This window comes from Zychaea mexicana (assembly GCF_025766255.1).
Source record: "Zychaea mexicana strain RSA 1403 chromosome Unknown BDB00scaffold_59, whole genome shotgun sequence".
Taxonomy (NCBI): Eukaryota; Fungi; Mucoromycota; class Mucoromycetes; order Mucorales; family Lichtheimiaceae; genus Zychaea; species Zychaea mexicana.
The window spans coordinates 22,623-48,326 of record NW_026516722.1 but is presented as its reverse complement, the minus strand read 5'-3'; the positions used below and the strand labels follow the sequence as shown (position 1 = coordinate 48,326).

Genomic DNA, 25,704 nt, shown 5'->3' with positions numbered 1-25,704 from the left:
CACCCAATATCTCTCTCTTTTGAGTTGGCAGAACGACGATCTAAAAAAAACCTAATTTTGCATGTGCATATAAACACCATCAAAACATATCTATAATGGCGATCTTGTCTGTGGTGGTATGACCTACTACGTTACATACATCTATTTCTAGCCCTTTTTTTTATATAGTTAGAGCTTTGCTTCTTGGCGGCCCCTTTGTTTATGCTACAGATTTGGATAAAAATACATCTCTTTTTTGGGGTTTGTGATGGAGTGTGAGTGTGATGGATCGATGCGTGTGTGACAAGTGTTTGTAAGTGCGTGTGACAAGTGTTTGTAAGTGCGTATGTGTGTGTGGTTGGCAAATAAAAGAAGGTGAGATATGTCGTATGTAATACAGCTTCCAAAAATAGACAGGGTAGAAAGGGTGATGCAGACGGAGGAGAAGGAGGCACTAACGGAGGAGGGGAGAAAGACACGAACAAAAAGAAACAAAGAGGATGGGGTATTTCCATTACTGATGACTACGAGTAAGTTTTCTTCAAGGATATCGCGCAGCGACTTGTGCCTGAAGTCGTTGCGCCAAAGCATTCTTGAACTGTTCATCATTATTGTTGTTATCATCCTTCCGTGGAGGAGGACGTGGTGGTATATGTGGCGGCTCATCTTGACTGGCTGTCAAAACAATGTCTAGATTCGAACTCGGCACGCTCTTCCGAGTAGAACGCGCATTACCAGTGCTACTACTTGTTGTTGTCGTTGTCGTTGCCATGACTTGATCACCAGCACTACCCGGACGATGACTGTCTGTGCTGCGTCGGAACGGCCACAACCCTCCATTTTTAGCTGCTGCTGCTGCTGCTGCTGATGCATCTTGATCGTCGGCACTATTACGGGCACTACTACTGCTCCGACTCGTAGGGGCATAGCTATCGGGAGAGTATTCTTCCATGCTTGTTCCACGACTATCGAACCCTCCACCACCACTAGACGTGCCCATCGACACACTTCCCGTACTGAACCGCATCAACGAGCTCGTGTTGCTAATCATGGAACTTGTGTGATTATTACTGCCACTTGTGCTTCGATGCTGACTGTACGGCCCTCCACCCGTCGTCGATCTTCCTGTCTGCTGTCTTGGCGGCTCACGTAACATGCTCAGCTCATCCACCGTGTTTTGACTCACCCAAGATCGCATCAAAAAGTACTGTGTGATCATCTGTTGTTGCTCTTCCACACTGTCTTCTTCCATCATACCGTTGCTACTCTCTCCCTTGGTGCTACTGCTGTCGTCATCGTCGTTGTTATTGCTGCTGTTTCCGGATATGCCAAACATGCCACCACTAAACCGCCCAATGCCAGATGCGCTCCTATGCAATGCATTCGACAAGGCTGGCCGCAGATGGTGCTTTTGTGATGCCTTGACAAACCAATTGGGCGGCGCTGACGTGTACTGAGGTCCCCGCTGGAAAGCTTCCATCATCTGCAACACCTCCATCACCCGTGGATCGTCAGTAGGCGCCTTGCCAGACTTGACGGCTGCTGCCAAGAGGTAGGTGATGTCATGAATGAACGTGCCGAGGAAAGGAACGGTCGGCTTGGAGAAGTGTTCTGTTCGTATGCCCGCAACGCTTTTGCCGTTCACAATACTTGCGTTCACCATGCCCATGTGTTCGCGGTATTTGCCATAGTTGTCGCTCTCGCTCATCAGTTCGCTCAGTGTTTCCAGCTTGGTCAGGCTCTTTTTTGGTATATAGGCCCATGTACGACGCAGGCGCTGTACAGGTGGCGTTCCCAGTGCAGAAACAATGGCCTTCAGGGTCTGGTAGTTGTTCAAGTCAAGACATTTAGAGGCGACCTTGATCCAATGATTGATATGCTGTGCGCGCGTCGATGCCTCTTGTGGTAACAGAATGGCGTGCTCAATCACACGCGTCAAGTAGTTGAAAAAGTCGGTCGATGCGACGATCCGTGGATTTGGATGGCGTGCCGAATGTTCTAGTAACGCTTGAGGTGGGATGGCACAAAACACAGCCGACTCAATCAAAGTGATCTGATAAGCAATCAAATGCGTCGGGAATTGCAGGACCGTCGGAATGGTTGCAGCACTCATGTAAAGCGTCCGCACTCGATTCAGTGTCTGTTTGATATCAGCAGCCATCCCCGTGTATTGCAATATGACTCTATCCAGTTCTTCTTCTGAAGCTGCATCCCGGTGTCCATGGCTGTTGCCCAACTGTTGCTTTTTCGTCTTGTACTCTTTGACCGTCGTCTCAAGCTCATCCAGCCTGGCCTGCAGGACTCGGTGCGTTGTCAAAAGTGGCGGTGCAGGAATATAGGGGACATGATCGGTGTTCATGGTGGTGACCGATGGTGGGCTAAGACTGTCACCCGCATTGGTTTGTGCTGGAACAAGATGGGTAGGGTCGAGTTCGCCTTCTTCGGCTGCAATTCTGTTTATCGCTGATGACGATGACGGCGATGACGGGTACTCGGAATAGGGGCGTTGGGGGTTGTCTGTTGGGGCATTGTACGGCTGAGGCGCACTGAGTGGCCTTAAAACAGATGAGGAGTCACTATTGTTTTGTTGTTGTTGTGGTGGTGGTCGTGGTATAGGTGGCTGTAAGTGTTTTTGAAGCGCTGATGGCTTTATAGTCGTCTCCACAGGCGTCGTCGTTGTGGTCGAAGGGCGGTGATGGTTAGTGCTAGTAGGTGCAGCATTGTCTATTATTATATTTTTTCAATAAGCACGTGCAATTAGACTCGATGCGGGTTGCTGCTGATAGTAAAATATATATCCAGTTCAATTTATTAATAATTAAATACCTTGGTGGATATTGTGAGTGTCGGAAGTGGGAGAGGTAGGGCGTGATGTTTTTGTGGTGGTAATTGCCGGTTTTGGCGGGATACTTGGCTTTTGAATTCGCGATGGTTTGGGTGGCAGAGGTGGAGGAGGTGCTTTACTGTGTGCTGCTGCTGCTGCTGCTGCTGCTGACGATGATGCGTCGCTATTAGGAAATATGCGATTCGTGGGTGACATTGGTGAATGCGTTTCTAATATGTTTTCAATATGCGATAAACATGTTCGCATGGCGGAGATCAATGCAGCGTACTGCTTTGGCTGGGATACAATGGCTGTTTTATATTGGATGTATGAGCGTGGTTCGTTAGATAGAGAGAAATACAGATAATGCAGCTCGTGAGAATTAATATTCTTAAGTAAGCTTTGTGTGTCTGTTATCTATCTAATGGAGGGCTGTGGCTGCGTATGTGTTTTACTCACAGGAATGAACAAACTTAATTTCGTAAAGTGAATCCAATGAGTGTTGTGTCGTCGAGAGAAATGTCATGTATGCATCCTAATATATAATATAAAGCAGCACAAATGAGCGTCAAGCGTAAACTCTCCGGGGAATGGAATGAGGGGGGGGGAGAAGGGCATTCTTTTTTTGAGTGTTGCTCAATTCTCCTCCTCCTAAATATATCCTGCCTAATCGCACAACCTAAAGACAAGGACTTGGCAACTCATTCACAAGCACCCCGCAGTCTTACCTTGATTTGACCTTTTTCTGCAAGCTGTGTAGCCAGCAGCATGGAAGACTGGACATCTTCCATTGCGATGTTTATGAATGCCAGATCACAAGCAAAAGAGGAAAAAAGAGGTGTATATGCGTAAAAAGAAAAAGAAAAAAAGAAGAGCAGAAAGGGTCTACAATAGCAAGAGAAAGCGGGTTTTATTTTTTTTTTACTTTATTCGGTTTATCCGAAATGAAAACAGCGACAAAAGCCGCCTTGGCACACCCTCGTTATTGCTGGCCTTAGCAGAGGATTCATGGTATTGGTAATACCATAAAGACTCTACGAACGCTATCCGTAGCCCAGAAAGTACGAAACGCCTAAAGTGACATTCTACGCGCCTTTGCTGCTGCTTCGTTCTGATGCCAAGTGTGACTAGGGCAACTAGTGTCAAGTGAAGCCAGAGGAGATAAACCCTTTGTTATTACGCTTTCATTTGACTGTGGGAAGAGGGAAATTAAGTTTCGCCAGAAGGGTTTCTTTCTGAAAATGAAAAGAACCTTCACAAAATTCCATACTTGGTTATACTGCCAGCTTTCGTTTCTTGTCCTTCCTTCTGATGAGTGTGACAGACTACAAACACACATGTTATTAAGCAGAGGCATCGAGGCCATAGATATCCTAACTTGTATATCAACTGACATCAAATGATATAGCAGCTAGCTACAGCAACATACTTGACTTTCTAGTGGCCTATATACTACTAACTGATGGGTTGTTCCCATTGTTCTTCTTTCTTCTGTGCTCCATTAATGAACCAGTCTACAATATAGCAATAGAGCTAGTAGCAAGCACAGATAGATATTGATCATCCATGTAATACATTTCAATACTGTCATAGGTAAACGAGCACTTTCTTGCCATAACTCTTAACGAGAACCGTACATCAGAGGTTTAGCTACACCCTTTTGTCGAACGAGCCAGGAGTGTGGTCTGATCATATTAAAAGGTGTTCTTTGACTACTAACTATGACGACATAGGAAACACAAACGACCAAGATAGCAAGTAGTATTTCTGTTAATACTTTGAAAGAACAGAATTACTCACAATATCCATGTATGTAGCAATCATGTTGCCTGGAATGGTGGGCAGCGTCATTGATGGTGTTGTGTCAACAAAGAAATCCTTATATTGATGCCTTTGTGTTCCACAGCGCCGTTTTTGGCACTGTTCGTTTTTGGCACTGTAGGATTACGCTAAAAAATCAAAACACGCGCGCCCACCCCAGGTCATCGACCAACACCCTATTTTTCTTTTGCCGCCTCTACACCACACCACCTTCCGCTGTTGCTGCTGTTCTTTCTTTCCTGACGTGTTGCTTGTGTTATGCCAGAACTATCCGAACAAGAAAAACTTGAGCGTCGACGAGAAAAGCGCAAACAAAAGATTCTTGCGTCTGCAGAAAACAGACTGAATCGCATTACGGGCACTGCATTCCGTATGTGTGTTTTCCAACTCGTCATTCTGTCTGCTTTAACTTTTTTATAAAGTATTGAAACTAACTAGCGACATTTTCATTAAACGTGATTATACACCCACCCCTCCCCACCCGCACACGCCGATTGGAAATATATAGCCAATCGACCTTCACCTACACCATCACCTTCTACATCAACGTCTTCACTTGCGCGATCGGAAACACCACAACGAGAACGACCAAGGTCACGTTCGCCTTCGCCCGCAATATTTGCAAGCACGTCAACGGATACATTGCGATCCAGAAAGGCTTCGACGACAACAACGTCTTCAGTACCACCATTACCACCAGCAGCAGCAGCAGCATCGCAGCAAACATCGCAACCGAGACCTGCGGATGCCGATCCATGTGAATCGCTTGGTGCACCACAACCCATTCCTTCACTTAGCTTTTCAACAAGTGACGGAACCACACCTTCGTTAGAAGCCATGTTTGCTGCAGGCGAGGCAGGAGTGCCACCACCGAATCTGAACGACTTGCTTGGCGGACAATTTCCTTTCAATCCAGCATTACTTGCCACGTTGCAACAACAACAGCAGCAACAACAACAGCAACAGATGGATGGACCGACAGATACTTCTGCCAAATATTGGAATTTGCTTCATTTCATCAGTATGATTTGGTTGGGAGCGTACGCGGTGTATACAGAATGGTCTACCGTGGGCGCAGAGCGGTTTGCTGGTCTACTGTCTGCATCAAGCCCTGAAGGATACTCTGGAATTCATTTCGTATGTGTTTTTTTTTCTTTTGTGATCTGCTGACTCTCTTTCTCTCATCTCAGCGCCCCAACAAAAAGTATGGTTCATTGATTGACTTTCTTTATAGCCATTGTTTTGGTATTTCGTAACATTGGAGCTGATGTTACAATCGGCGCGTATGTTATACCAACAAGTAAGTTTTTTTTTTTTTTTTGATAAAAGTGTCTATTTTAGTTGGTTTAGAAACTAATCATGGTGTGTAGGGCAACACGAGTAGCAGTTCATTACTACTGTCGACACTCATCCAATATTTACCACCCCAAATGGCCAACGCAGCAAATGTGCTACTTCGTTACTGGATCATTGTATCAGCGTTGATCAAGGATTGCTTTGTCTTGGTCTTTATCATCGGATTCGCTCAGATACTTTCGACAACGGTTGCTGGATCATAACAAACTAAAGATGATTCCCGGATTGCTTTTTCTGTTTTTTTTTTTTTTGGCATAACACACACAAAGAAGATATATATAAATTTTCTATACAGGTTGATTGGTCTTTTTTTTATGTTAATTCTCTTGGAAATGGTCTGTACAAAAAGGAAAACGTGTGTTTGTCATGAGAGTAGTAGTAGTAGTAGTCGTGGTGGTGGTGGTGGTGATGGTGTGGATGGTGGTAATGAGAGTGGTGCATGTTTTCGATATATTATGGGTGTAAACTGTGTCTTATGGTTTTGCTTCAAAAACTTGTTGGCATATGCTATCCGAATGCGTGCTTGGAACGGCAAATACTTTGGAGCCTCGTTCACCTACACAAGAATAATCAATACAGATGCTCGAAAAGCATTGTGTATGTATGCTCCTGAGCTGGCCTTAGTTGCTTACCAAAATGAACAGTGACAGTAGGCTTCGTGGCAGGATCGGCTGAACTTTCGACAACAAATTCGACATTAGGGTTGTTGTATTGCATGCGTGGAAGACTCTCTTGCAAAAAGTGCCTAGAATTGCAGTTAGTTTTCTTTTTTCTCGGGTAGAGAGAAATAATAAAAAGCTGTCAAGTTTGGAAAGGTTTGTACACTTACTTTGCACCAGCACATTCGGTCTTGCCCTTGAATGCATAAGTCAAGGCAATCTTTGATACGTCAGGTAAAAGCTTTTGGGCACCCACGCCTGAGCCAAGTTGAGCGACAATCTCGCGAGCTGATTTTAACGATCGAAGTGACATGCTATGTGTTGATATGAGAAAAAAAAAAGACCCGCGAGCGTTTGTTTTTTTTTTGTTTAGGTTGTAGACCAAATCGCCGCGTCACATGGTCCCAAATTTGGAAAAGCGAAGGAAGGTGGTGGTAGCTGTTGACAGGTCCCCCCCCTCCCAAAAAGCAATGCTTCGAGAGATACAGATCACAGACTGAGTATCTTGTCGTATCCTTTGGTACCGCTAGCTATCTGTTAGCGTGTTGATGCCTCATAGCGTCGAACATTGATATTTGCACATACTCTTTAGTGGAAAAAGTAGAGGAGGACCAACCAGCATGCTTTTTATGTTTACGATAAACCCACAGAATCGCTTAAATCTTAATCCTTTGCCATCGTATCCCCTAAACTCTTTAAGCACTGCTCTTTGTGATGACGGTGTATATACTGCGTTCACTGCTTAAGCATTGTTCCTGACTTTTTAATATTCTCAAAACTGGCGACTCGCTAGCGCTTGAAAATAAAGAACAACCCGCCTCCCCTTTCGTGGTTCTCCTAATGGTAAAAGCAATAATGGATGTCTTTTGCTTTATCATACATGTCTATACAAAGTAGGGCGCTTGCCATTATATCAATTGGCAACACCGAAGCAAGGTTTTATTTTCTATGTGTGAGCCCTCTATAATTATTTGAGCGGTGAATACCTTTTGCTTTTACCGAAAAAAGAAAAGAGAAGAGCATACACCCCAAAACGTGCACAATATGCATCAGGAACAAGATGAACACTATGAATCTGTAGACCTGCACATTCGCTGGAACGAAGGTCAAGATCTCGTAATACGAGCTTCTCCACTTGACTCTATAGCCGACATTAAGCAAAAGGTTTGTCTTTTTACAATCTGTTTGCTTTATTTTTCTGCGGATTCACCACTACGCATATAAAAAAGACCTAATACAACACACTGTTGACCAAGTAGATTCGACATTCGGCACCACAAGCACAAGACAAACATATCCGCCTTATTCGAAATGGACGTGTTCTAGACGATGCTCGACGGTTGTGTGGTTACGGGATTGGCCAACTTGTTCGCGACACCAACTCAAAAGCCAAAGTACCACCACCACCACCTGTCTATATCCACTGCTCTGTATCCGACTATATCCCTCCTACACCACAACCACGCCCACAGCAATCGTCCTCTTCTTCTACCTCTACTGCTACTACTTCACCCAATAATGTAAGCACAACTATACATGTTTACGACTATTATGCAGGAAAGAAGATAGTGCGTTATATACTTATAAGTATGGATGGTTAGAACGAACCACAAATGTCACCACCCACTGGATTCGATCGACTACGAGAATCTGGATTTTCCGAAGAAGATATACAAGGCATTCGAGCAAGGTTTCATCGAATGCATGGCACTGGTGGCGATGGTAAATGATAGGAAATGTCACGTGGAGTGTTGTGACTAAACCGGGTGATACTTTATATAGATAATTCAGAAGAAGCACGGAATTTGGAGGAGCAGTGGATAGACAATACTACTGAAACACTTGCAGATGGAAGTAAGTACACTATACTCTGTGTGATTAAATGCAAAGGATGTCACTTCAGTGCTCGAATTAAACATCTTGTGTTTGCAGCTGTACAAGGAACATACAAAGAAATGATGTGGGGTTTAATATTGGGATTCTTTGTGGGCATTATCTGCTTGTTCTGGTTTCGAGAATCTGTTTTTACGCGACGGCATCAAATGGGTATGGAAAAGCAGTGTCGACTGATACCATGGAAACTTGACAAATAATTAATCAATTTCATACTTTTTGCAGGAATTGTTGCAGGAATTCTGATTAATATCTCGTTTGGTGTCCTCCATGTATACTATTAGAGTGCTGATGTTGTCGCGTATAAAATAAACCTATACATTGCCTCAGTTGGATGCTTATTCAGAAGCTGATGAAACAGGCCCTACAATATAATCTCGAAAGTGTAGGACATTAAAGTGTAATTACATATTTTAAGTACTGTTACTGCTACTAAATGGTTTGACATCATTTTTGTCGCTCTTAATCTGAAACTTTATTTTAGAACGTTAGCGCTTCTTGTTCTTTTTCCATTTGGGCATGGAGGATTGTGGGGCGGAGATGGAGCGCTTAAAGCCAGTGCTTGCCATTGCTAATTGCTTCTTTTCGATATCAAGTGCAAGGCGACGGGCGAGATTCTTCACTTGTATAATGGCTCGCAAAAGGATAGGAAAAGAGCCAAAGGATGCCATCGTCGTAATGATGGGAGCCTTGGCAAGCTGAACGGCTCGAAAAGCATTGTTTCCCATGAAATCCATCCGGTAGGTTGTCAACGTATGTCCTAATTGAATATGATCATATGAGTTCGCTTTTCTCGTTTACATGAAGGAGTGTGCAATCCACCTGTCACCAATATACCAAGCACGTAGGGCGCGTCGATCAAATCCTTGCCCAAGCTCAGCAGTATACGTTTCATTTCTATGCAGAGCTTGACATAGTCGGATACCGGCGGCGCAGCAGTTTTCTTGGGTGCCTTGACTTCACAAGCAGCGATATCGAACCTCACGTTGTGCGGCTTGACAAACACGATGTAATCAGGCTTGTACACCAAAACACGATCTTCCTTCGAGCTATTCATCCACGCGTTCGCCCTAGACCAACAAAGAGAAAGTAAGAGTGCAGCTCATTTTTTTCTTGAATTTTTTTCTTGGTTTACCATTCCGTCTCGATCAATGGATCTGAGCAAAGCACCCCATCGAAAAGTGCATCGAGGTATCGATGAACGAAGGTGTCTTCACAAGGGTCACTTTTGGGGTTGTTGACGAGGCGAGTCGCAAGTTGCATCTCGTCAGACCTGCTATTAAGTAAAAGATGGTAGCTTAAACATTGAGTGTGATATGCTTGATGATTGGACGATCCCACCAAATCCCGTATCCATGTAAGTTGCAGACGTGGCAAGATGGTGTTTGTAGGTGGGCAACGGATCAATGAGACAGCAAAAGAAGCATGTACTTTGTCAGAATAAGACGCTGCGCTGTACCTTTTTCAACCAAGACGGACCAAACGCGACACCATTTCGCATTCACCAGACTGCTTTGAGGTATACACATGCCGCTTGTCAGCTTTCTTACAATAGCGCAGTAACGTATCATGCTATGAAAACACATGGCCTCTTTATGGGCTACTTTCGAGACGACGCCATTGCCAGTCCTGCGGGCTATCTTTGTCGCTCTTGCTGCTTCAAAAGTAGAATGACGACAGAGACTGGCGCTATGTTTTAAAAATGGTTATTTGCGGTGCATTGCGATCTGGGTCGCCGCCCTCATGTTGGTTTTACGATTAAAGAATTGCATGCCATTGATATTCCTACGATCATGCGAGTATGTATCGAACACAGAAAGAGCGCAAACATACAACAGTACTGACTGCAGTAACTTGATTTATAACCGAGACAAATGATGGATGAACAAAGCTTTAAAAAGTACAAGTTTATAAAGAAATTACGAAGATATGCATTGTGATATAATGCACAGTTGCGCAGTACATCAATAGCGTCTTATTTCCTCCTAGAGTGGTGAAGACAAGTTACATATATCTGCAATCGAAAGGAGCAGATATATATATAATATTTCATTTGTCATATATCAATGTGTTATCCATTTAGGAAGTGCTACAGCACTGAATGACTCCCTACATCGTTCTTTCCACTTGACACGTAAGGTTAATATTCTTCTACACGCCTCCTGCTTATTTACCGTGCCATTGTATTATACGTAGTTACGCTCATCTACTATATACGCTGTTTTTTTAATTCACTAACATATAGTCATGGCGTATGCGTATATGATATACATTTGAGTGTGCTTTAATTATTGAATATATCTACGTTATAAAGGATACACTTTTTTGCTGTTAAATACGCATAGACATATCTTGCGTGCTATCCCTTTTGATTCTGAATGTGACGAGTGTACAAGCGCTTAATACTGAAAGTACTGATACAGCCTCGCTCCAGAGTGGGGTTCGAAGGTCCATGAGATACCCCCAATGGCGACGCGACTGTGTGAATGACGCGGAGCGAAGCGAGGAGCGGTTGCTAGTAGAACATATGAGCATTCAGAAAAGCATGTCGTACACTGTCACGGGCAACTAAATAATAATGACAAGCCGAGTGTAACGACAATAGTAACGCGGAAAGATGCATAATTTTCCAGTCAACTGACTTTGCAATCCGCTTCCTCTTTCTTTCCTTTGGAGGAAATGACAACGCCCTCGCCTAGCAAGAACGATCGAGATCGAATCGCTTTGATAAACAAATATGAAGAGTTCATCAACTTGAAGCTGAAGCCCAGTTTGAAAGCAACACTCGATGCCCGAGACGTGGTTTTTGACACAATTTCAGAATAGTACGATTTATACCTGACCTTTTGTTATCTGTATACACAATTACTATCGATGAATCCAATCACTTACTCAACAACAAAAATCTTTAAACAGCCAGAAATTAAAATCACAGATCGAGTTAATCCAACAAAATGAGCTGGACGAATTAAAAACTATGGTGGATCTGGGTACCCAGTTTTATGTGCAGGCTCACATGTAAGCTATGCATATTCGCAAAAGCCTTCATTAGCGGTCCAGATTTTTTCCCTTTCTTTGCTCACTTTAGCTTTGACCAATGTAGACCCGATACAAAATATATCTATGTCAATGTTGGATTCGGATTCCACGTGCAGTTTACACTGGATGAAGCAAAGAAGTTTATCGATAAAAAGGAAAAACAATTGCAAAGGTAATCTATACGTCTTTTGTGTTGTTGGTGGGAAGGGACGAAATGCAATTGTGCATTTTTAAACAAACTATTACAATCTTGCTCTGTATAGCACGGCTGATAAGTACTCAGAGGAAGCAGACAAGATTCGTGCACACATTAAAATGGTAATTATATATACACGGATTTATTATGGAAGCCGTAAATTTATTAACCTCATTCATCCTTGGGCGGATAAACAATAGACACTAGAAGCAATCTCAGAGATCCTAGGATAAGGATAGTAATGTATTATAGTAAATCGTACATATTTGGCATATAAAGACATAATCTCAACTGAAACGCAGAAGGTGGGATGGCTTCAAAATGGTATGGTTGATTGACAAGTGTGTAGTTGAGGTGACTTGGTAATGAATTGGGGTATTAGCCCTTGGTGAGGTGGCTCAACGAAGAGGTCCCCGCTAACATTAATGCTCACATCTCAACATAACTAGTAATTTATACGTATAATCATGGAGACTTAGTTTATAGACTGCGTTGTCGAGAGACAAAGTGAATATCCAGAAATGTGGGGGATAAACAAGATATGACATCATCTGGGTTGAAACTGTTATATTGTGTATCTACCCTAGTAGAAAGAGGGTAGTATGGTCCTTTAAGCTATTAATCGTGATGACGAGCGTCATTGGCATAGAGTAGTGGTGGTGCTTGTCAAAATCGTCGCCATGGTACCACGACACTATAATTGTCGGGGTTGCTGAGGATGTAAGCTTCAGTCAGGGCTGGCACTAACAACGAGAAACGTCATGGGTGGCTTGAGCCGTGCTCACCCTGCTGAAGTTCCACTTTTACCCTGCTTTTCTCCCGCCCATATATTACATATAAACCCAACAACGCACGTATTGCGATAACATTATGAAAACGGGATGCTACTTAGCTCTTGTTTGTGTCCCACTCAACGCCATGTCTCGAGAAAAGCGCGCTCACTTTTACTCTCTGTACACTATTTAAAAGCGAAACCAACCGCCACCAACGCCACCACACCTCCACCATCCGCAACAACCTTACGTCGACAGCTCTCTTATAAATATTCAGACCCTAACAAATACCCATCGCCGCATTGGACGACACCATGTACACCGCTACTGCACCGAGAATTCTCCACATGCCGAGCTACAGCATCGATTGCAACGCGATCGGCTGCGCCAGTAGTCGAAGAGGAGGAAGATCTGGCCAATGACGATATGTTGCAAAAAATCGACAGTCCGGTTGACATTTTAGCTCTCATTGAGAGTGCAGGAGCAGCAAAACAAAAGCAACAGCAGCAGCAGCAGCAGCAACAACAGGAACAACAGCAAAAAAGCATCAATGACCAACGACGGACGAATACGCGCCGAAGGAACGTCAAGGACGAGCCGCATTGCAGCGTCGCGGATTTGGAAACGTTTGTGAACACACAACAATTTGCAAAGGCATTGGAAGCGCTCTGTCGAACTTCTCGGGTATCGTATTATCCATCCAGTATACGCCATGAACTCTATCAGCAAATTGCACAACTCGAGCCCCCGGACATTGTTCAGCTTATTCGGCCCTGGGCTGTTCAGCATACCAACGAGAATATCCGAGCTTGGCGCATTATCAAGGATACTTCTGAATTTTGGAGCCGTGAAAAATTGGTCGAGATGGTACGGTATTGTTCCGGTAGCGAGCACGACGAGCGACTGCAGATACATCTGTTTAGCCGACTGCTTGCGTATTACCGACGCACAAAGGATATAAACAGCTTGCTTCAAGTGATACCCCGAGACGACGAAGGTAGTGTGACGATCAAGCTGTTTAACATGGCATTGAATGCTAGTCTACGTCAAAACTGGCTCAAGGATGCGGAAGTGGTGTTACGAGAAATGCAGGAACGTAACGTGGAATTTGACGCAGCATCATTCAACATCCTGATTCGGTCCAAACTCAAGCAAGGCAAGCGTGCTATGGAAGGCGCTAATGCGATATATAATGAAATGCAAGATTGTAACATTGAACCAACCATGGCAACTTTTAATACTTTCATTGACTATTCGTGCCAATTTCGAATGTGGGATGACTTGCAAATGTGGATCGATCGGATGCAAAGCAAAGATATGGATGGCGACTCGATTACGCTACGACTATTAGTAGAGGCAATGCTCTTACACCCACACGAACCAAAGCTTGTGACGGTACTGGAACACGTTGCCACGGCCGTTCCCATATCTCCAGACGAACAGACATTGAATCCGATTATTACCACTTTTTTGCGACACAAGCGAACAAAAGCAGCTCTGACATTGCTCGACAAGATATTCTCATTACAACACGAAATACCACCTTCATCCTACGCGTACAACCTTTTGATTCACGGTCTTTCACAACAGGGCGATCTTGAAGCAGCGCATCAGGTCATTGATGCCATGTATTCTGGAAACGACCATCGGATACCCCCGCCGGATATAGTCAGCTACACAACCTTGATACACGGTTACATTCGCAAGGCTGAATCCGACGATATTGACATTGATACGATCCTTCGACTGTATCATCAGTTGCGCAGCAGCGGATTACAATCCAATGGCACGTTGCAAACGGTGCTTTTGCATGGCATTATCAAGTCGCGATACGTGGACATTGAAAAGACCCGGAGGCTGTTTGACATGATGATTGCCGAGGATGACAGGCGTTGCTTCCTACCAGATCCGTCCGAGGAAGAGCCGCTGGACCAGACGATCTTGTATAATATGATGATGGATGGATACTTTATTCATGCGTATCACCGGAATCAGCAACGAGGACTTGCAGTGTCGTCGGTCAAAGCACAAAGAGAACTGCTTGATGAGGCTATTCGGAAGAAGCTGGAACTGACCACCGCGTCTCTGAACATTTGGATTCGCGGGGTAGCTGTGTTCAACAAGGACTTGGCGGCGGCACGGTCACTGGTCAAACAATTTGAGCGACTGGGCATCGAGGCGAACGAGCGGACAATGTGGTATCTTTGTTGGACGGCGTATACTATGGGCAAGCCTGATAAGGTACGACGATGGTTGCGAGAGTATGAAGGGCAAGGCCACGTCGTACTCGGACGAGGATTCTGCGAACTGAAGAGTCGGTTACGGATATAAATAATGCTCTATATACATATTATATATACTATTCTTTGTGCTGTGTATTTTGTTTTGTGATGTTCTTTTCACTATTCTCCCTTCTCTACCCCTTTCTTGTAATATAATAGACCTACCACCTCATTCCCATCTCTACCGCAAATTAGATATTACCATCGCTACCTCTTCGTAGAGCATTAAAGTATGTATCTATAATCACATGATTTCAATGCATCTCATATGTAGGGCGTGTGTGTATTAGTGTGGCGCCCACCATACAAATCTTGTGCGACCTTAACCTTCTTTATTTTTTCTGATGGTTCGTTGCAGAGTGGTCGGAGCACATGGTCCGTGGTGTACATCGAGGCGGGTTTCCTGCACACTCGTAGGTTTGAACATGGGCAGTTATGCGTAGTTTTCCTTAGAGCAAGACTCCCATCTAGACTTATCACGCTGCTTGGTAACCATAATGCGGTTTTGTACTGATGCCTGTAAGCACACAACAGCGACATCAACAACAACGCAGCTAAGCAACAGTTGAACTTGCAGGTCTGTTCTAGGTCTCTTGCTGTAAATCGGGTGATAGCTACCCCTGTCAGTGTGATTTTTTTTTTCGGGAGTGTTCCTTTATCCTTCTTAATGCTGATCGGCTCTGCTTCTTTTTTTGGGCCTTTGCAGGTTCAGATAAATCTTTCTTTCTCGCTCCCCGACATGCTGCTGCAAGGAAAGACCTATTACTGCTACTTGCCATTCTTGGTATGCTTTCGGTACAAGTAATATAGCTTGCTCTTACTTACACATCTGATACCGTAGCTTATATGCCAAAGTCGTACAGTAGAGCGTCTTGTCTGCTATCAACACTTTTTAACTTGTATACACACTTTCCCAAAAGAACCTGAGGAAGAAAGAGGGGGGGGTCCAAGTGCCGAGACCCTTTCGCCTACTGAGAGAAAGCTCAGGGTTTTTAAAGTTGTGTGTAACACTGCTGTTGTTTACACGCTCTCTCTCTCTCTCTCTCTCCAAACAATGGGAAGAGTGGAAAGTATGTGCATGTGTTTTCCATTACCTGTTCATTAGACTGCTTTTTCATGCGCTCAAGTGCTTTTGCATGTGTTATCTGTCGGAGGCCATTCTATGAATGCTTCGAGAGTAAGAGGGACCCAAGAGGGGACGCGACTTTTGTCTCCAATCATTGCAAGGGGATAATGGTTGGTGGAGGATCGGTTGACAGATCGTTTTTACTTGATTTGGAAGAAAAAACTCTAAGCTGTACTGTTTCCTCTAATGAATCAGTCACGGGGCCAGTCGATTTGAACCGCAGTGACATAAATATCAATGGCATTTCTTCACCCGCGTTTCTCTTTTCTCTTTTCGATTCTTTTTCTCTCTCTTACCAACAGCGCTGTATTGAAGCTATCACTCTGCTTTCCACAACTCTATACGAAGGAATACGTACTGGCATTGCTGAAAAAAAGGTCAACACAAGCGAGCAATTTGCCATGGATCGCCACTGCACTTTGTTCCCTGGTACGTGTTTCTTGACAACTGATCATATGTTTTGGCTATCAGTACAACGTTTAGTTTTTTGCTCCTTCAAACAAACTTACGGCAATCATCCTTTTATATCTAGGAGCTAGTCTCCAAGGTCACCGTAACGTAGAGACCACAAATAGTGATGACGTCGGACACCAACGTTATCCTGTCCGCAGCTCTTTACCCGCTGAATCAGAAAAGCGTAAGTATAGTGAGAAAACGCGACAAAAAACAAATCCTCACAGCTCACTGTTCTTCCGCTATTCTCTCTTTTGCGCAGTAACTTCTGCAGCACTCCGGTCTCCCGTAATCGCTCCGATTGACAAAAGAGTAGGTGGTTTGGCGTACTCTGCCAACGACCGGTTTGGAGAGCTTCCGCAGCCAACTCCTTTAGGCTACGAGCAACGCCCCATCAACAGAGGATTAAACCGTTATTCTGCGTCGTCCTTTGCCTTTGCCGCTCAGCATGAGCGTCACCGTGCTTCTCGAGGGTTTTATCAAGAAAGCCAAGGACAGAGCCACGGAGTGTTCAATTCTCACGAGCCTTGTGACAATCTCAGACAGATACAACCGCAGAGATGTGTGTTATTCACGCTTCCTCCTCCAGTTGCTGCAGTTTCTATGACGCAAACAAGGCCGTCCAGTCGCCAAATCAGTAATAGCGGCTGCGCCAACATTCCTTACGTTCAGCAAGCCACCACTGGCGGCGCCAACCCTGTTGTCGGCCCTCATCGCAGCTGGTCACAGATCATTGGTTCTACCCCCACTTCAGCATCATCATTGTCGCCGGCGGCATCGGTGCTGCTTTCAACGTCATCTTCTTCTTCCACGTCCTCCTCCAACAATAGCAACGGCGATATGCGCGCAGTGCAGCAGCAGCAGCAGCAGCAGCAACAGCAACAGCAACATCCAAGTGGCACGAAGCAGGTTGTACAGCCACCAGGATCGACACACTCTCTTGAAAGAATCACAGAAGAGGAAGCCAAGCAGGAAGAACACCAGCTGCGGCCCAAAGCCAATAATGCTACCAAGCTGCTTTCGGAGTCTCTCTCTTACACAATGGCGCTTACCAACAATCCACCTGCACGGGCAAAGAAATACTTCCCGGTGATGCTTTCTAATGTAAAGCTATAAGAACCTGGACTTTTCCTTTAAAGCTTACTATGCTGTATTCACTAACTTCTTTTAAACTTGTGGGCGATCTCTTTCTCTCCTTCGGCCTCACTGTTTATTTTTTTTTCTTTAGATTCCCTGGACTACATCGATTAGCGACATTGAAAATATCTTCAAGGATTCAGACCTCGGTGTCAAATTACCCAGCAAGCACGATACCGCACAGTACATTCACGTATGTGATATTCCTATTTCCACCCTTTCAGTCATATCAGCTCTTATCTCCCTTCAAAAAATAGATACAAGACATGGCTACTTACTTTAGATATGATGCCACATATTCATAGATCATGATTGACAAAGCTAGTGGTAAAACCATGTCGGAAGCCTACGTCGAATTCGAAGCCGAGCAGGACGTAAACAAAGTGCTGCAGAAGATCAAAAACCCTGCCGTAAAAGGCCGAAGAGTGTATATCCAGAGATGTACAGCAGAGAAGTTTTTTCGGGATGTATTCCCGAACTGGCGGGGAATCTTTGTCAATGGAAGACTATGTATCGATCCGAACGACGGGCATGCAGTAATCACGTCAGCTTCAGAAAGTTCTTCAGCAACGGTAGTGCCACCTCCTCTTGTAGAGAGCCACGAATATGAATCGCTGTTGGGCATATGTCGAAACTTTAAGGTATGCTAAACAGCTAAAGGTTCAGTCAACAAGTAGAAACACATGATGACACTATTATTTTCTATGATAGCTTCACTTTTCTCGAAAATGTCCGGAGCGACCTTTCGAAAACTTTATATCGATGATGGTCAAATTCCCGTGGGACAAAGCAGAGATCATCACTACAATGCAACGCGACCATCTTTACGAATATTACAAGTTGGCCACAGGTAAGAACATATTCATAGCATCGACCGCGGTATATCTTTATAAATCCAAAATATAGCACCAGGTCAATAGGTAACTTAAACATATCGTCTACCATTTATCTCAGGTGTACTGCGCGGTCATTTGGGCAGACCAAACATTCAAATCGACAGGACTTTGATGCCGCGTATGGTGCGGGCAGCATTGATGTGCCCCGGTTTCACGATTCCCCAGAAAAAAGGAATCCTTGTAGCAAGGTGAGTGCCGTTCCTTCTAACTCTCAAAACGATGGCGATCATTACCATGCAAACAACATTAAATTCTGACGTTTTATATGTATTGTTGCATAGTGAAATTACCTGTCCTAGTGATCTACTCCACTATATCGAAACCCCGGAAGAAGATGTAGCATCCTTGGATGGATAGCTAAAAATGCTCCATTTGTGTCTTTCTAGTTGTGCTACATTACTTGCCAATTCACGGCCACCCTCGAAAACTTTGATGGACATTCTAATGTTTGCATCTAATAAAAAAAGCAGTGTTGTGTGCCTGAACGTTTACAGTGATCGCACTTGCTCTTCTGTTCTCGGTCAATACGGTTTTGTAGAAAAAGGTGCCTGGCGACTACGTGACATGGCAAGTACATAGTACAGACTAGAGGTATATCATTGATCATGAATATTGGTTACTTTGAGTATATCAGTCAAAAGTCCACAACAATAATACAGAAAAGCATCTTGAAGCTACTGCAAAATTCAAAAGCCCGTCCATCCTCGGCCGGAAATACAAGTCGCAACACAGCTTTGCCACACACACACACACACACACATACGCCTACGCCGGAATTTTTCCAACGACCGTCATGGATCACAGTCGAAATCACGCCGATGGATCCAAAATTACAGGCACGATCGATCGTTTACGCGACCTCAACATTAAAGAACCAACCAACACTGACGAAGAATCAGCCTTCCAGTCCTCACCTGACGACGTGCAATCATTACTGTGGAACAACAGAGGAAGTGTTTCTCAGTCAGCAACAGCTCGACGTCGTCGAAGGTAGCATAAAGCAGGCGGCCTTGATAGCATTAGTGTTGATTTAAGTGTAAATAGGTTGGCCATGAATACACAGCATACCGAAATGCACTCTTCCTATGTACGACCCACTGAAGATATATTTAACGCTGACGACCCTCGAATCAAAGAGGTATGTAGCATTCAACTGTAGCTGTACTATGGTTAACACATGGCGATTCGACACATGTATAATAAATTATATATTACTGGTTAATAGGATATCATTGGAATTGTTATGCAATATCTAGCAGATGAAGGATATCATGCCTCGCAAGCTGTTCTGTATGATGAAACTAACGTCAAATGGAAGGAACGCGAGGAACGATCAATTGAGATCAAACGGTTAAAAAAGTCAATCCTCGGTAAAAGAGCTAAAACAAACGGAAAACAACGAATGCAGGAATACCAAAAGTTTTACTGATTGCGCAGGAAAAATAAAACTGTAGACGGAGATTGGCAAGAAGTGGAAAAATTATGCACGAAGCCTGTGGTGAAAAATCATCGCTCCTTTTTATACTCAATATACAAGCAGCAATACCTGGAATATATCGAAAGGCGCGAAATCCAGAAGGTATAGCAAGGAATTGGAATTGATCAAATAGTCATTTTGGATGAATATTCAACTAATGTATATTCCATTTTAAGGCATTCACATTTCTAAATAAGCGATTAAAGCCTTTGGAGCACCTGCAAACGAAACCTAATGAGTTCAAAGATCTATGCTATCTGCTTACAGCAAAATCCATCCATGAAGCACCAAGTTTTAGGAATTGGGAAGGAATCATGGGTGCTAGGTATGAACCTGGTCTTATCCAGCTATTTTCTCCTTTTTATTAGGCACGAACGAATTAAATCTGACTATGTCCTATAGAGAAAATTTAGTTGACCAGCTGCAAAGCATGCTTGATTTCGAAACAGCAGATCGTAATGGTACGCTTTCTTCTCTCACTCTCAATCTACACAAGCTTCTGTCTCCAGCAGCAGTGGCAGCAAGGCGGCAGTGGATGTTTTTGCAATGTTTGTGATACTTAAATTAATATTTCCCGTGCTTCCCTTTCTTTTATATAGGCAACCGTTATATACCACCCGATCGATTATTGACATTATTGCGACAAGCGGTAGCATATCAGATCGAGTTCTCGCGTTACCATCCCAAAGTAGCACCAGCCGTTAACTCGTGCGTTGTAGCAAGCTGAAAATATGACAACAACAGCAAATAATGATGAACTAAAGCAAAGCGCGACAGTTTACTAGAAAATTATACAAGTTTTGTCATTCCTAATGCTGCAAGACGTACCTTGACAGGCCACCGCCGAAACGTCAAGTGTGTTGAATTCATTGGCGAAGAAGGAAGAGAATTAGTATCTGGATCTAGGTAAACGATTGCGGTCCTTTGGGACGGGGGGGTAAAAGATATATACTTAAAGGATATGTTGTGTTGACAAAATGTCGATCTTAGTGACAACACATTACGGATATGGGGTACAGAAACTGGAGAATGCCATGCTATCCTTGAAGGACATCATTCAAGAATCTGGGATGTATCAACAACAGCGCAAGGAGGATCATTAGCTAGTGCCAGTGGAGACGGGACAGTAAAGGTAAATGTTCACATAAGAGATAATATACATCGATTCTAGAGTTCTTCTTCGTTAATCTCATCTTATACATAACGGGTTCATTGTACGATAGATCTGGAATCTAAAGGATACGCTTCCTTTGTGTGCGACGACTTTAACTGGTCATTCGGGAGATGTTTATTCTACACGATATCATCCTAATGAGGTAAAATTGTGGTTTTTCTTTTTGAGAAACTTCTATTCTTTTTGATTCAACCTGGGATGATCATAACACATTTTTTGCACACAGAGCCACATTGTTACAGGTGGCTATGATAAAACTGTGCGACTGTTTGACATAACCACAGGAGCAACCGTCAAAACTTTCTCTGGTCATCAGCTAGCAGTAACAAAGACGATCTTCAACCCTCTTGGTAACTTGGTAGTAAGCGGGTAAGCAGCCGAATGAGATGTTACTTACTTGAACAACAGCAATATAATTTCAACCGTGTATGCTCAAAATTGTAAATTCTATATGTGTATAGCTCCAAGGATAACACCATCAAATTTTGGGATATTGTATCTGGTCTCTGCATTCGTACTATATCATCCCATTTGGGTGAAGTGACTTCGGTAGAAATGAATTCAAGTGGTACATATCTTCTAAGTAGTTCCAAAGACAACTCGAACCGACTATGGGATGTACGAATGGTAAGAACTGTAACATAACATAGTGCATTATTACACCTCTGCGCTAGCTCTTCCTAATATATTTTACAAATAGGTACGTCCCATACAAAAGCTCAAAGGTCACCAAAACACGTCCAAGAACTTTATTCGCGCTACTTTTGCTGATAATAATTTAATTGTTGGTGGATCAGAGGTAATATTAACACATGTAATCAAGACACATTCGTATGCTCAACTATTTGTCTTTTCCATGTAGGATGGCGTAGTCTATATTTGGGATCAGGACACTGGTGAAGTTTTACAAAAGCTTCGAGGACATAACGGAGTCGTTTATGAAGCAGCTTGGAACGCAAAGCAGGGGATGCTTGCAAGTTGTAGTGATGATCAAACCGTTAAAATGTGGTACTACGATGAAAAGGTCGGTATAACAAAAAAAAAAAAGACGACAACCTGTTTAGCTCTTATTATTTACACTGCTCTTTTTCTGTCTCCCGTAATAGATGCCGTTGGACACTTGAAACAAAAATTATATACTTAAGAAATTTTTGTTTTGAAATAATATCAATGGTGTTTACACAGAATAAGAAGCGAAGCTACTCCAAGAAAATGATATGTGAACAATGGGGTTATTTTGTGGAACTATGGTCAAAGCAAGACTAACCTAACAAAGTAATTGAGCCATCGGCTAATATAATACGGCCAATGTCACTCAAACCCCAACTTATATCAATCGGATTAAACACCAAGCTGTAATATCTTTAATTGTTAACGTCAAAATTCGAGTGACTGCTTCCATCACAGAATAGACCAACTCAACCGACGGCTAAACCTGCAGCACTAGCCTTATACCATCATCGTCATCGTCATCGTCATGTTATCAGCTTGCTATTACGTATGAAACGTCCTCTATGAAAAACGCAGACATCCCCACTGTATCGGGTCAAACTACAACAGAAGCGTATACTATAACGAATTTGGAAAGTCGTGTATTCCCGTAGTGACCCACTGGGGTTCTGCCTTTAGAGTTTATCACTTTATCCAGTCAGGCCATTATTGAAACCACGGCACATTCACGCTGAAAGGTTGCCGGAGTTCCGGATAAACGCCCTCCGAAGCTACCGTTCGCGTTTCTTTTTTACCTATTTTATCCTTGTTGCCAAGCAAAAAGGAAGCGACTGTTAAACACTAACACCATGTCTGGTACGTTGAAACAATAAGTCCCATTACTTTATTTCGAACACATTGCTGACCCTCACTGCTGATTTATTATAGCCGATTCCGTGTTTCAAGCGACTTTTGTTTACGAAGCGCAGCAAGAGGATGAGTTGAATATGCAAGCTGGAGACAAAGTCCGTGTCTTGAACAATGACAACGATTCTTGGTGGACCGTCGAGAATGTCGAAACTAGGAAAAAGGGCTTGGTGCCCAGTAATGTACGAGCTCTTTTCTGTTGCTTTGCTTGTTTGCTGCTGTCAAAAACAAATAAGAAATGAAAAGCGAAAACTTTTCTATTGTTCAGACATATCAACTGAACATGCCACTTGCTCCCGTCTATATTAGTTCCTCCAACCAGTATCCTCGTCCAATGGAAGCCCAACCAAGAATAATGAAGGTATATATTCTCATGCTATCTGTTATATTTTTTGTCATTCGATGAACTGAAGTGTGTTTGTTTTCTTGCTCTCTTAGGCCCGGTATTGGCAAAGGTTATTAGGGAATATGAACCCCAGAATTCGGACGAATTAGCACTATGGGTAAACGGAATTGTTACTGTACTCGACCAGTCTGTCGCCGATGGTTGGTGGAAAGGCGATCTAAACGGCAAAGTTGGTGTGTTCCCAGCAAATGTATGTTGTGCCATTTTAATTTGTATAGACCTACTCAGTGAGGATGGATGACTAGAAGCAAACTAAACAAGGGTTTCATTGTCTTTTCTTTTTCGTGCATGTATAGCACGTGAAACCAGTGGATGCTGCAGAAGAACTCGAGTCATCGGATACTACTGCTGATGCCAAGCCTGGCAAGAGTAAGCTAGTTATCATCATTTGCGGTTTGGGGCAAAGATATGATAAGGAAAAGAAGGGAGGGGGCTGAATTCAACAAATTTATGCAAAGACTAAACTTTTTAACTTAGATTCATTTAAACTTGCTGCGTATGGTGTCAAACAAGGTGGTATTGGCAGTATCCTTGCAGGTGGAATGTCTTTAAGAAAGAAAAGTGGTCCGGGCAGAACATCGATCGCTGAAGAAGAGCATGCACCATCGCCTCCCCCAGCAGGTGCGGGGCAACCGGTGAGTTTACATTAGTGCTTGACTTACCCGAGCAAAGTCATATAGCATTTGTATCGTTTTCAAAAGCTCATTAGTAACGTTCATTTCCGTTTTAAAAGCAGCATGTTCAGCCCACTACTTCAACTGACAAACCGAGCGGCCAGTCATCGCCCAAAAAAGGTACGGTGGAAAGAAAAAATTAGATTGTGACATATCAAAACTTACTGTTTTTGTGCTTAGGATTGGTCTTACATGATTACGAGCCTGAAAATACAGGTAAATTAAAATACATTCCTTTCAATTAAATATCTCTCTAATTGGCCGTTTTCAACGGAACGCTGTATAGATGAGCTCAAGCTTATGCGTGGCGAATATGTGACTGTTACCGACAAGATGGATGACCAAGGATGGTGGGCTGGAACAAACGAGGCTGGAGCATCTGGAGTGTTCCCATCCAACTTTGTACAAGTGCTCGAAGAGCAGCGTCCGCCTCCCCGTCGAACGCGACCGCCAACTATAAAAACAGACACGCCCAGCTCCCAACCGAGTGAAAACCCATTATCGCCTAACTCGATGGCTCGACCACCGCCTGTGCCCGTTGCTACGCGACCCACCACACTCCTGAGCAACCGTTCCTCAGAATCATCCTCGTCACAGAGCAACAACCCTGCACCTCCCCCCGCCCGACCTGTAACATCACCGCCACTTCCAACCAGACGTCCTCCCTCTGCCGCTGCCGAACCTCCAAAACGAACACACAAACCACGCACACCTTCTATTCCTCTTGTTTCGCCTGATCTTCCCCCCATTGCTTCCAAGTCGCATGAGCATCCTACTGCCGCTTCTGCTGCTCATGAGCCAGCGGCACCTGCACGACCTTCTCGACCCATCCCTACGCCGGGTGATGGTGTCACATCTCCACACGCATCCACCGCTGAGCGTCGTAGTGTCGACGTCGATCACAACAGACCGCCCATTCCGATGGCCAAACCTCCAAAGGTAAAAAAGACAAAATCGATGGATCTTGCAGAATAATCACATGATCGCTTGGCTGACATTGACATTTTTGTATACAGATGTTTGGTGCAAAGCAACCTGGTGGGCGTAAGTGCTTTTCTCGTTAAAGTTGTCGCTTTAGTAGATAGACATTGTACTTATCTAACTTGCTCTTCTGCGAATATATACATAGCTGTTCCGCCTCCACGTACATCGTCTGCTGGATCACGACCGGCTAGCCAAGCTGCTGCCCCGCCATCTGTACCCATCGCTTCACCGCGCGAGTTATCTCTTCCTGGAGAGCCCACGAACTTAAAAAGCAGCACAGGTGGTAATAGTGATGCCCCGCTGTCGCCACCGCCGATGCCCAAAAGATCTATGCCGATGCCTCCGCCATCACCATCATCCACAGCCCGTAACGACAACTCTCTTTCACAACGGTCACCAGATGAGAATAATGATGCTGATGACGGTATCGACGATATTGCGGTCGATCCTAACATCTCTAAACTTTTGCATCGAGAAATCGAGAAAATCCGCGGCGAATTCGAATCCTTGCTCCAGATAGAGCGGGTGGAACGCAGCCGACTGGAGCAAGAGATCCGGGAGTTGAAGGAACGGCGGTCTTGAAGTTGGAATAGCACTGTAATAGTATTGGTATTTAATACACACACACACACACACACACACATAAATAATGACTCTATTTTATCTCCCCGTCTTTTCCTCCAATCGTGTGACTACAT

At 43.9% G+C, this 25,704-nt stretch overlaps 10 protein-coding genes across 10 annotated transcripts; 7 read left to right on the top strand and 3 right to left on the bottom strand.

Annotated features, from left to right (window-relative positions):
* Positions 1 to 277: 277 nt before the first annotated feature.
* Positions 278 to 3,690, bottom strand: BDB00DRAFT_833228 (uncharacterized protein). The gene is made up of 4 exons (XM_053124263.1): positions 3,532 to 3,690; positions 3,263 to 3,338; positions 2,806 to 3,114; positions 278 to 2,703 (listed from the first exon to the last, which is right to left on the bottom strand). Exons 1-4 carry the CDS (start codon positions 3,592 to 3,594, stop codon positions 521 to 523), a joined length of 2,631 nt encoding a protein of 876 aa, XP_052977613.1. The 5' UTR covers positions 3,595 to 3,690; the 3' UTR covers positions 278 to 520.
* Positions 3,691 to 4,757: 1,067 nt separating this feature from the next.
* BDB00DRAFT_492706 (uncharacterized protein) lies at positions 4,758 to 6,392 on the top strand. Its single transcript, XM_053117582.1, has 4 exons — positions 4,758 to 4,994; positions 5,133 to 5,761; positions 5,859 to 5,924; positions 5,995 to 6,392. The coding sequence occupies exons 1-4, from the start codon at positions 4,883 to 4,885 to the stop codon at positions 6,181 to 6,183; spliced, it is 996 nt and encodes a 331-aa protein (XP_052977612.1). The 5' UTR covers positions 4,758 to 4,882; the 3' UTR covers positions 6,184 to 6,392.
* Positions 6,393 to 6,453: 61 nt separating this feature from the next.
* Positions 6,454 to 6,952, bottom strand: BDB00DRAFT_767242 (uncharacterized protein; the record flags this gene model as incomplete). Its single annotated transcript, XM_053119654.1, has 3 exons — positions 6,454 to 6,536; positions 6,613 to 6,725; positions 6,810 to 6,952. 3 exons carry the CDS (start codon positions 6,950 to 6,952, stop codon positions 6,454 to 6,456), a joined length of 339 nt encoding a protein of 112 aa, XP_052977611.1.
* Positions 6,953 to 7,557: 605 nt separating this feature from the next.
* BDB00DRAFT_833217 (DUF2407 C-terminal domain-containing protein) lies at positions 7,558 to 8,895 on the top strand. Its single transcript, XM_053124262.1, has 6 exons — positions 7,558 to 7,803; positions 7,899 to 8,159; positions 8,241 to 8,361; positions 8,422 to 8,493; positions 8,572 to 8,685; positions 8,758 to 8,895. The coding sequence occupies exons 1-6, from the start codon at positions 7,684 to 7,686 to the stop codon at positions 8,814 to 8,816; spliced, it is 747 nt and encodes a 248-aa protein (XP_052977610.1). The 5' UTR covers positions 7,558 to 7,683; the 3' UTR covers positions 8,817 to 8,895.
* Positions 8,896 to 9,020: 125 nt separating this feature from the next.
* BDB00DRAFT_789602 (uncharacterized protein) lies at positions 9,021 to 10,714 on the bottom strand (the record flags this gene model as incomplete). Its single annotated transcript, XM_053120884.1, has 4 exons — positions 9,021 to 9,238; positions 9,334 to 9,602; positions 9,668 to 9,808; positions 10,707 to 10,714. 4 exons carry the CDS (start codon positions 10,712 to 10,714, stop codon positions 9,021 to 9,023), a joined length of 636 nt encoding a protein of 211 aa, XP_052977609.1.
* A 466-nt stretch (positions 10,715 to 11,180) lies between these two features.
* Positions 11,181 to 12,230, top strand: BDB00DRAFT_978381 (Prefoldin subunit-domain-containing protein). The gene is made up of 6 exons (XM_053129951.1): positions 11,181 to 11,357; positions 11,449 to 11,550; positions 11,636 to 11,743; positions 11,835 to 11,889; positions 11,968 to 12,091; positions 12,217 to 12,230. The coding sequence occupies exons 1-5, from the start codon at positions 11,212 to 11,214 to the stop codon at positions 11,998 to 12,000; spliced, it is 444 nt and encodes a 147-aa protein (XP_052977608.1). The 5' UTR covers positions 11,181 to 11,211; the 3' UTR covers positions 12,001 to 12,091; positions 12,217 to 12,230.
* A 258-nt stretch (positions 12,231 to 12,488) lies between these two features.
* Positions 12,489 to 15,070, top strand: BDB00DRAFT_833208 (uncharacterized protein). Its single transcript, XM_053124261.1, has one exon. The coding sequence runs from the start codon at positions 12,649 to 12,651 to the stop codon at positions 14,869 to 14,871; it is 2,223 nt and encodes a 740-aa protein (XP_052977607.1). The 5' UTR covers positions 12,489 to 12,648; the 3' UTR covers positions 14,872 to 15,070.
* A 1,145-nt stretch (positions 15,071 to 16,215) lies between these two features.
* On the top strand, positions 16,216 to 18,912 carry BDB00DRAFT_833206 (uncharacterized protein). Its single transcript, XM_053124260.1, has 8 exons — positions 16,216 to 16,377; positions 16,481 to 16,585; positions 16,664 to 17,505; positions 17,630 to 17,731; positions 17,844 to 18,179; positions 18,250 to 18,388; positions 18,493 to 18,622; positions 18,716 to 18,912. Exons 1-8 carry the CDS (start codon positions 16,350 to 16,352, stop codon positions 18,789 to 18,791), a joined length of 1,758 nt encoding a protein of 585 aa, XP_052977606.1. The 5' UTR covers positions 16,216 to 16,349; the 3' UTR covers positions 18,792 to 18,912.
* Positions 18,913 to 19,506: 594 nt separating this feature from the next.
* Positions 19,507 to 22,229, top strand: BDB00DRAFT_767168 (WD40-repeat-containing domain protein; the record flags this gene model as incomplete). The annotated part of the gene is made up of 13 exons (XM_053119650.1): positions 19,507 to 19,572; positions 19,660 to 19,804; positions 19,889 to 20,013; positions 20,088 to 20,236; positions 20,314 to 20,372; positions 20,511 to 20,619; positions 20,689 to 20,817; positions 20,902 to 21,043; positions 21,135 to 21,227; positions 21,312 to 21,454; positions 21,547 to 21,712; positions 21,786 to 21,884; positions 21,948 to 22,229. 13 exons carry the CDS (start codon positions 19,507 to 19,509, stop codon positions 22,227 to 22,229), a joined length of 1,707 nt encoding a protein of 568 aa, XP_052977605.1.
* Positions 22,230 to 22,844: 615 nt separating this feature from the next.
* BDB00DRAFT_978378 (SH3 domain-containing protein) lies at positions 22,845 to 25,695 on the top strand. Its single transcript, XM_053129950.1, has 11 exons — positions 22,845 to 22,891; positions 22,964 to 23,124; positions 23,252 to 23,303; positions 23,381 to 23,538; positions 23,645 to 23,717; positions 23,826 to 23,983; positions 24,082 to 24,142; positions 24,203 to 24,238; positions 24,309 to 24,961; positions 25,039 to 25,066; positions 25,152 to 25,695. The coding sequence occupies exons 1-11, from the start codon at positions 22,885 to 22,887 to the stop codon at positions 25,586 to 25,588; spliced, it is 1,824 nt and encodes a 607-aa protein (XP_052977604.1). The 5' UTR covers positions 22,845 to 22,884; the 3' UTR covers positions 25,589 to 25,695.
* The last annotated feature ends 9 nt before the right edge of the window (positions 25,696 to 25,704 follow it).

Bases quoted from the DNA above. Each gene is read 5' to 3' on its own strand.
- BDB00DRAFT_833217 (XM_053124262.1), top strand. From the start codon at position 7,684: ATGCATCAGGAACAAGATGAACACTATGAATCTGTAGACCTGCACATT. The intron at 8,160-8,240 runs GTAAGCACAACT...ATGGATGGTTAG, and splicing joins CTACTACTTCACCCAATAAT to AACGAACCACAAATGTCACC. The intron at 8,494-8,571 runs GTAAGTACACTA...TTGTGTTTGCAG, and splicing joins TGAAACACTTGCAGATGGAA to CTGTACAAGGAACATACAAA.
- BDB00DRAFT_492706 (XM_053117582.1), top strand. From the start codon at position 4,883: ATGCCAGAACTATCCGAACAAGAAAAACTTGAGCGTCGACGAGAAAAG. The intron at 5,762-5,858 runs GTATGTGTTTTT...CTTTCTTTATAG, and splicing joins GATACTCTGGAATTCATTTC to CCATTGTTTTGGTATTTCGT. The intron at 5,925-5,994 runs GTAAGTTTTTTT...CATGGTGTGTAG, and splicing joins CGCGTATGTTATACCAACAA to GGCAACACGAGTAGCAGTTC.
- BDB00DRAFT_833208 (XM_053124261.1), top strand. From the start codon at position 12,649: ATGCTACTTAGCTCTTGTTTGTGTCCCACTCAACGCCATGTCTCGAGA.
- BDB00DRAFT_978381 (XM_053129951.1), top strand. From the start codon at position 11,212: ATGACAACGCCCTCGCCTAGCAAGAACGATCGAGATCGAATCGCTTTG. The intron at 11,551-11,635 runs GTAAGCTATGCA...TGACCAATGTAG, and splicing joins TTTTATGTGCAGGCTCACAT to ACCCGATACAAAATATATCT. The intron at 11,890-11,967 runs GTAATTATATAT...GATAAACAATAG, and splicing joins TTCGTGCACACATTAAAATG to ACACTAGAAGCAATCTCAGA.
- BDB00DRAFT_978378 (XM_053129950.1), top strand. The intron at 23,304-23,380 runs GTATATATTCTC...TTGCTCTCTTAG, and splicing joins CCCAACCAAGAATAATGAAG to GCCCGGTATTGGCAAAGGTT. The intron at 24,143-24,202 runs GTACGGTGGAAA...TTTTGTGCTTAG, and splicing joins CCAGTCATCGCCCAAAAAAG to GATTGGTCTTACATGATTAC.
- BDB00DRAFT_833228 (XM_053124263.1), bottom strand. From the start codon at position 3,594: ATGGAAGATGTCCAGTCTTCCATGCTGCTGGCTACACAGCTTGCAGAA. The intron at 3,339-3,531 runs GTAAGACTGCGG...ATTATATATTAG, and splicing joins CAGAAAAAGGTCAAATCAAG to GATGCATACATGACATTTCT. The intron at 3,115-3,262 runs GTGAGTAAAACA...AATATAAAACAG, and splicing joins AATTAAGTTTGTTCATTCCT to CCATTGTATCCCAGCCAAAG.
- BDB00DRAFT_833206 (XM_053124260.1), top strand. From the start codon at position 16,350: ATGGATCGCCACTGCACTTTGTTCCCTG. The intron at 16,378-16,480 runs GTACGTGTTTCT...TTTTATATCTAG, and splicing joins CCACTGCACTTTGTTCCCTG to GAGCTAGTCTCCAAGGTCAC. The intron at 18,389-18,492 runs GTAAGAACATAT...CATTTATCTCAG, and splicing joins ATATTACAAGTTGGCCACAG to GTGTACTGCGCGGTCATTTG.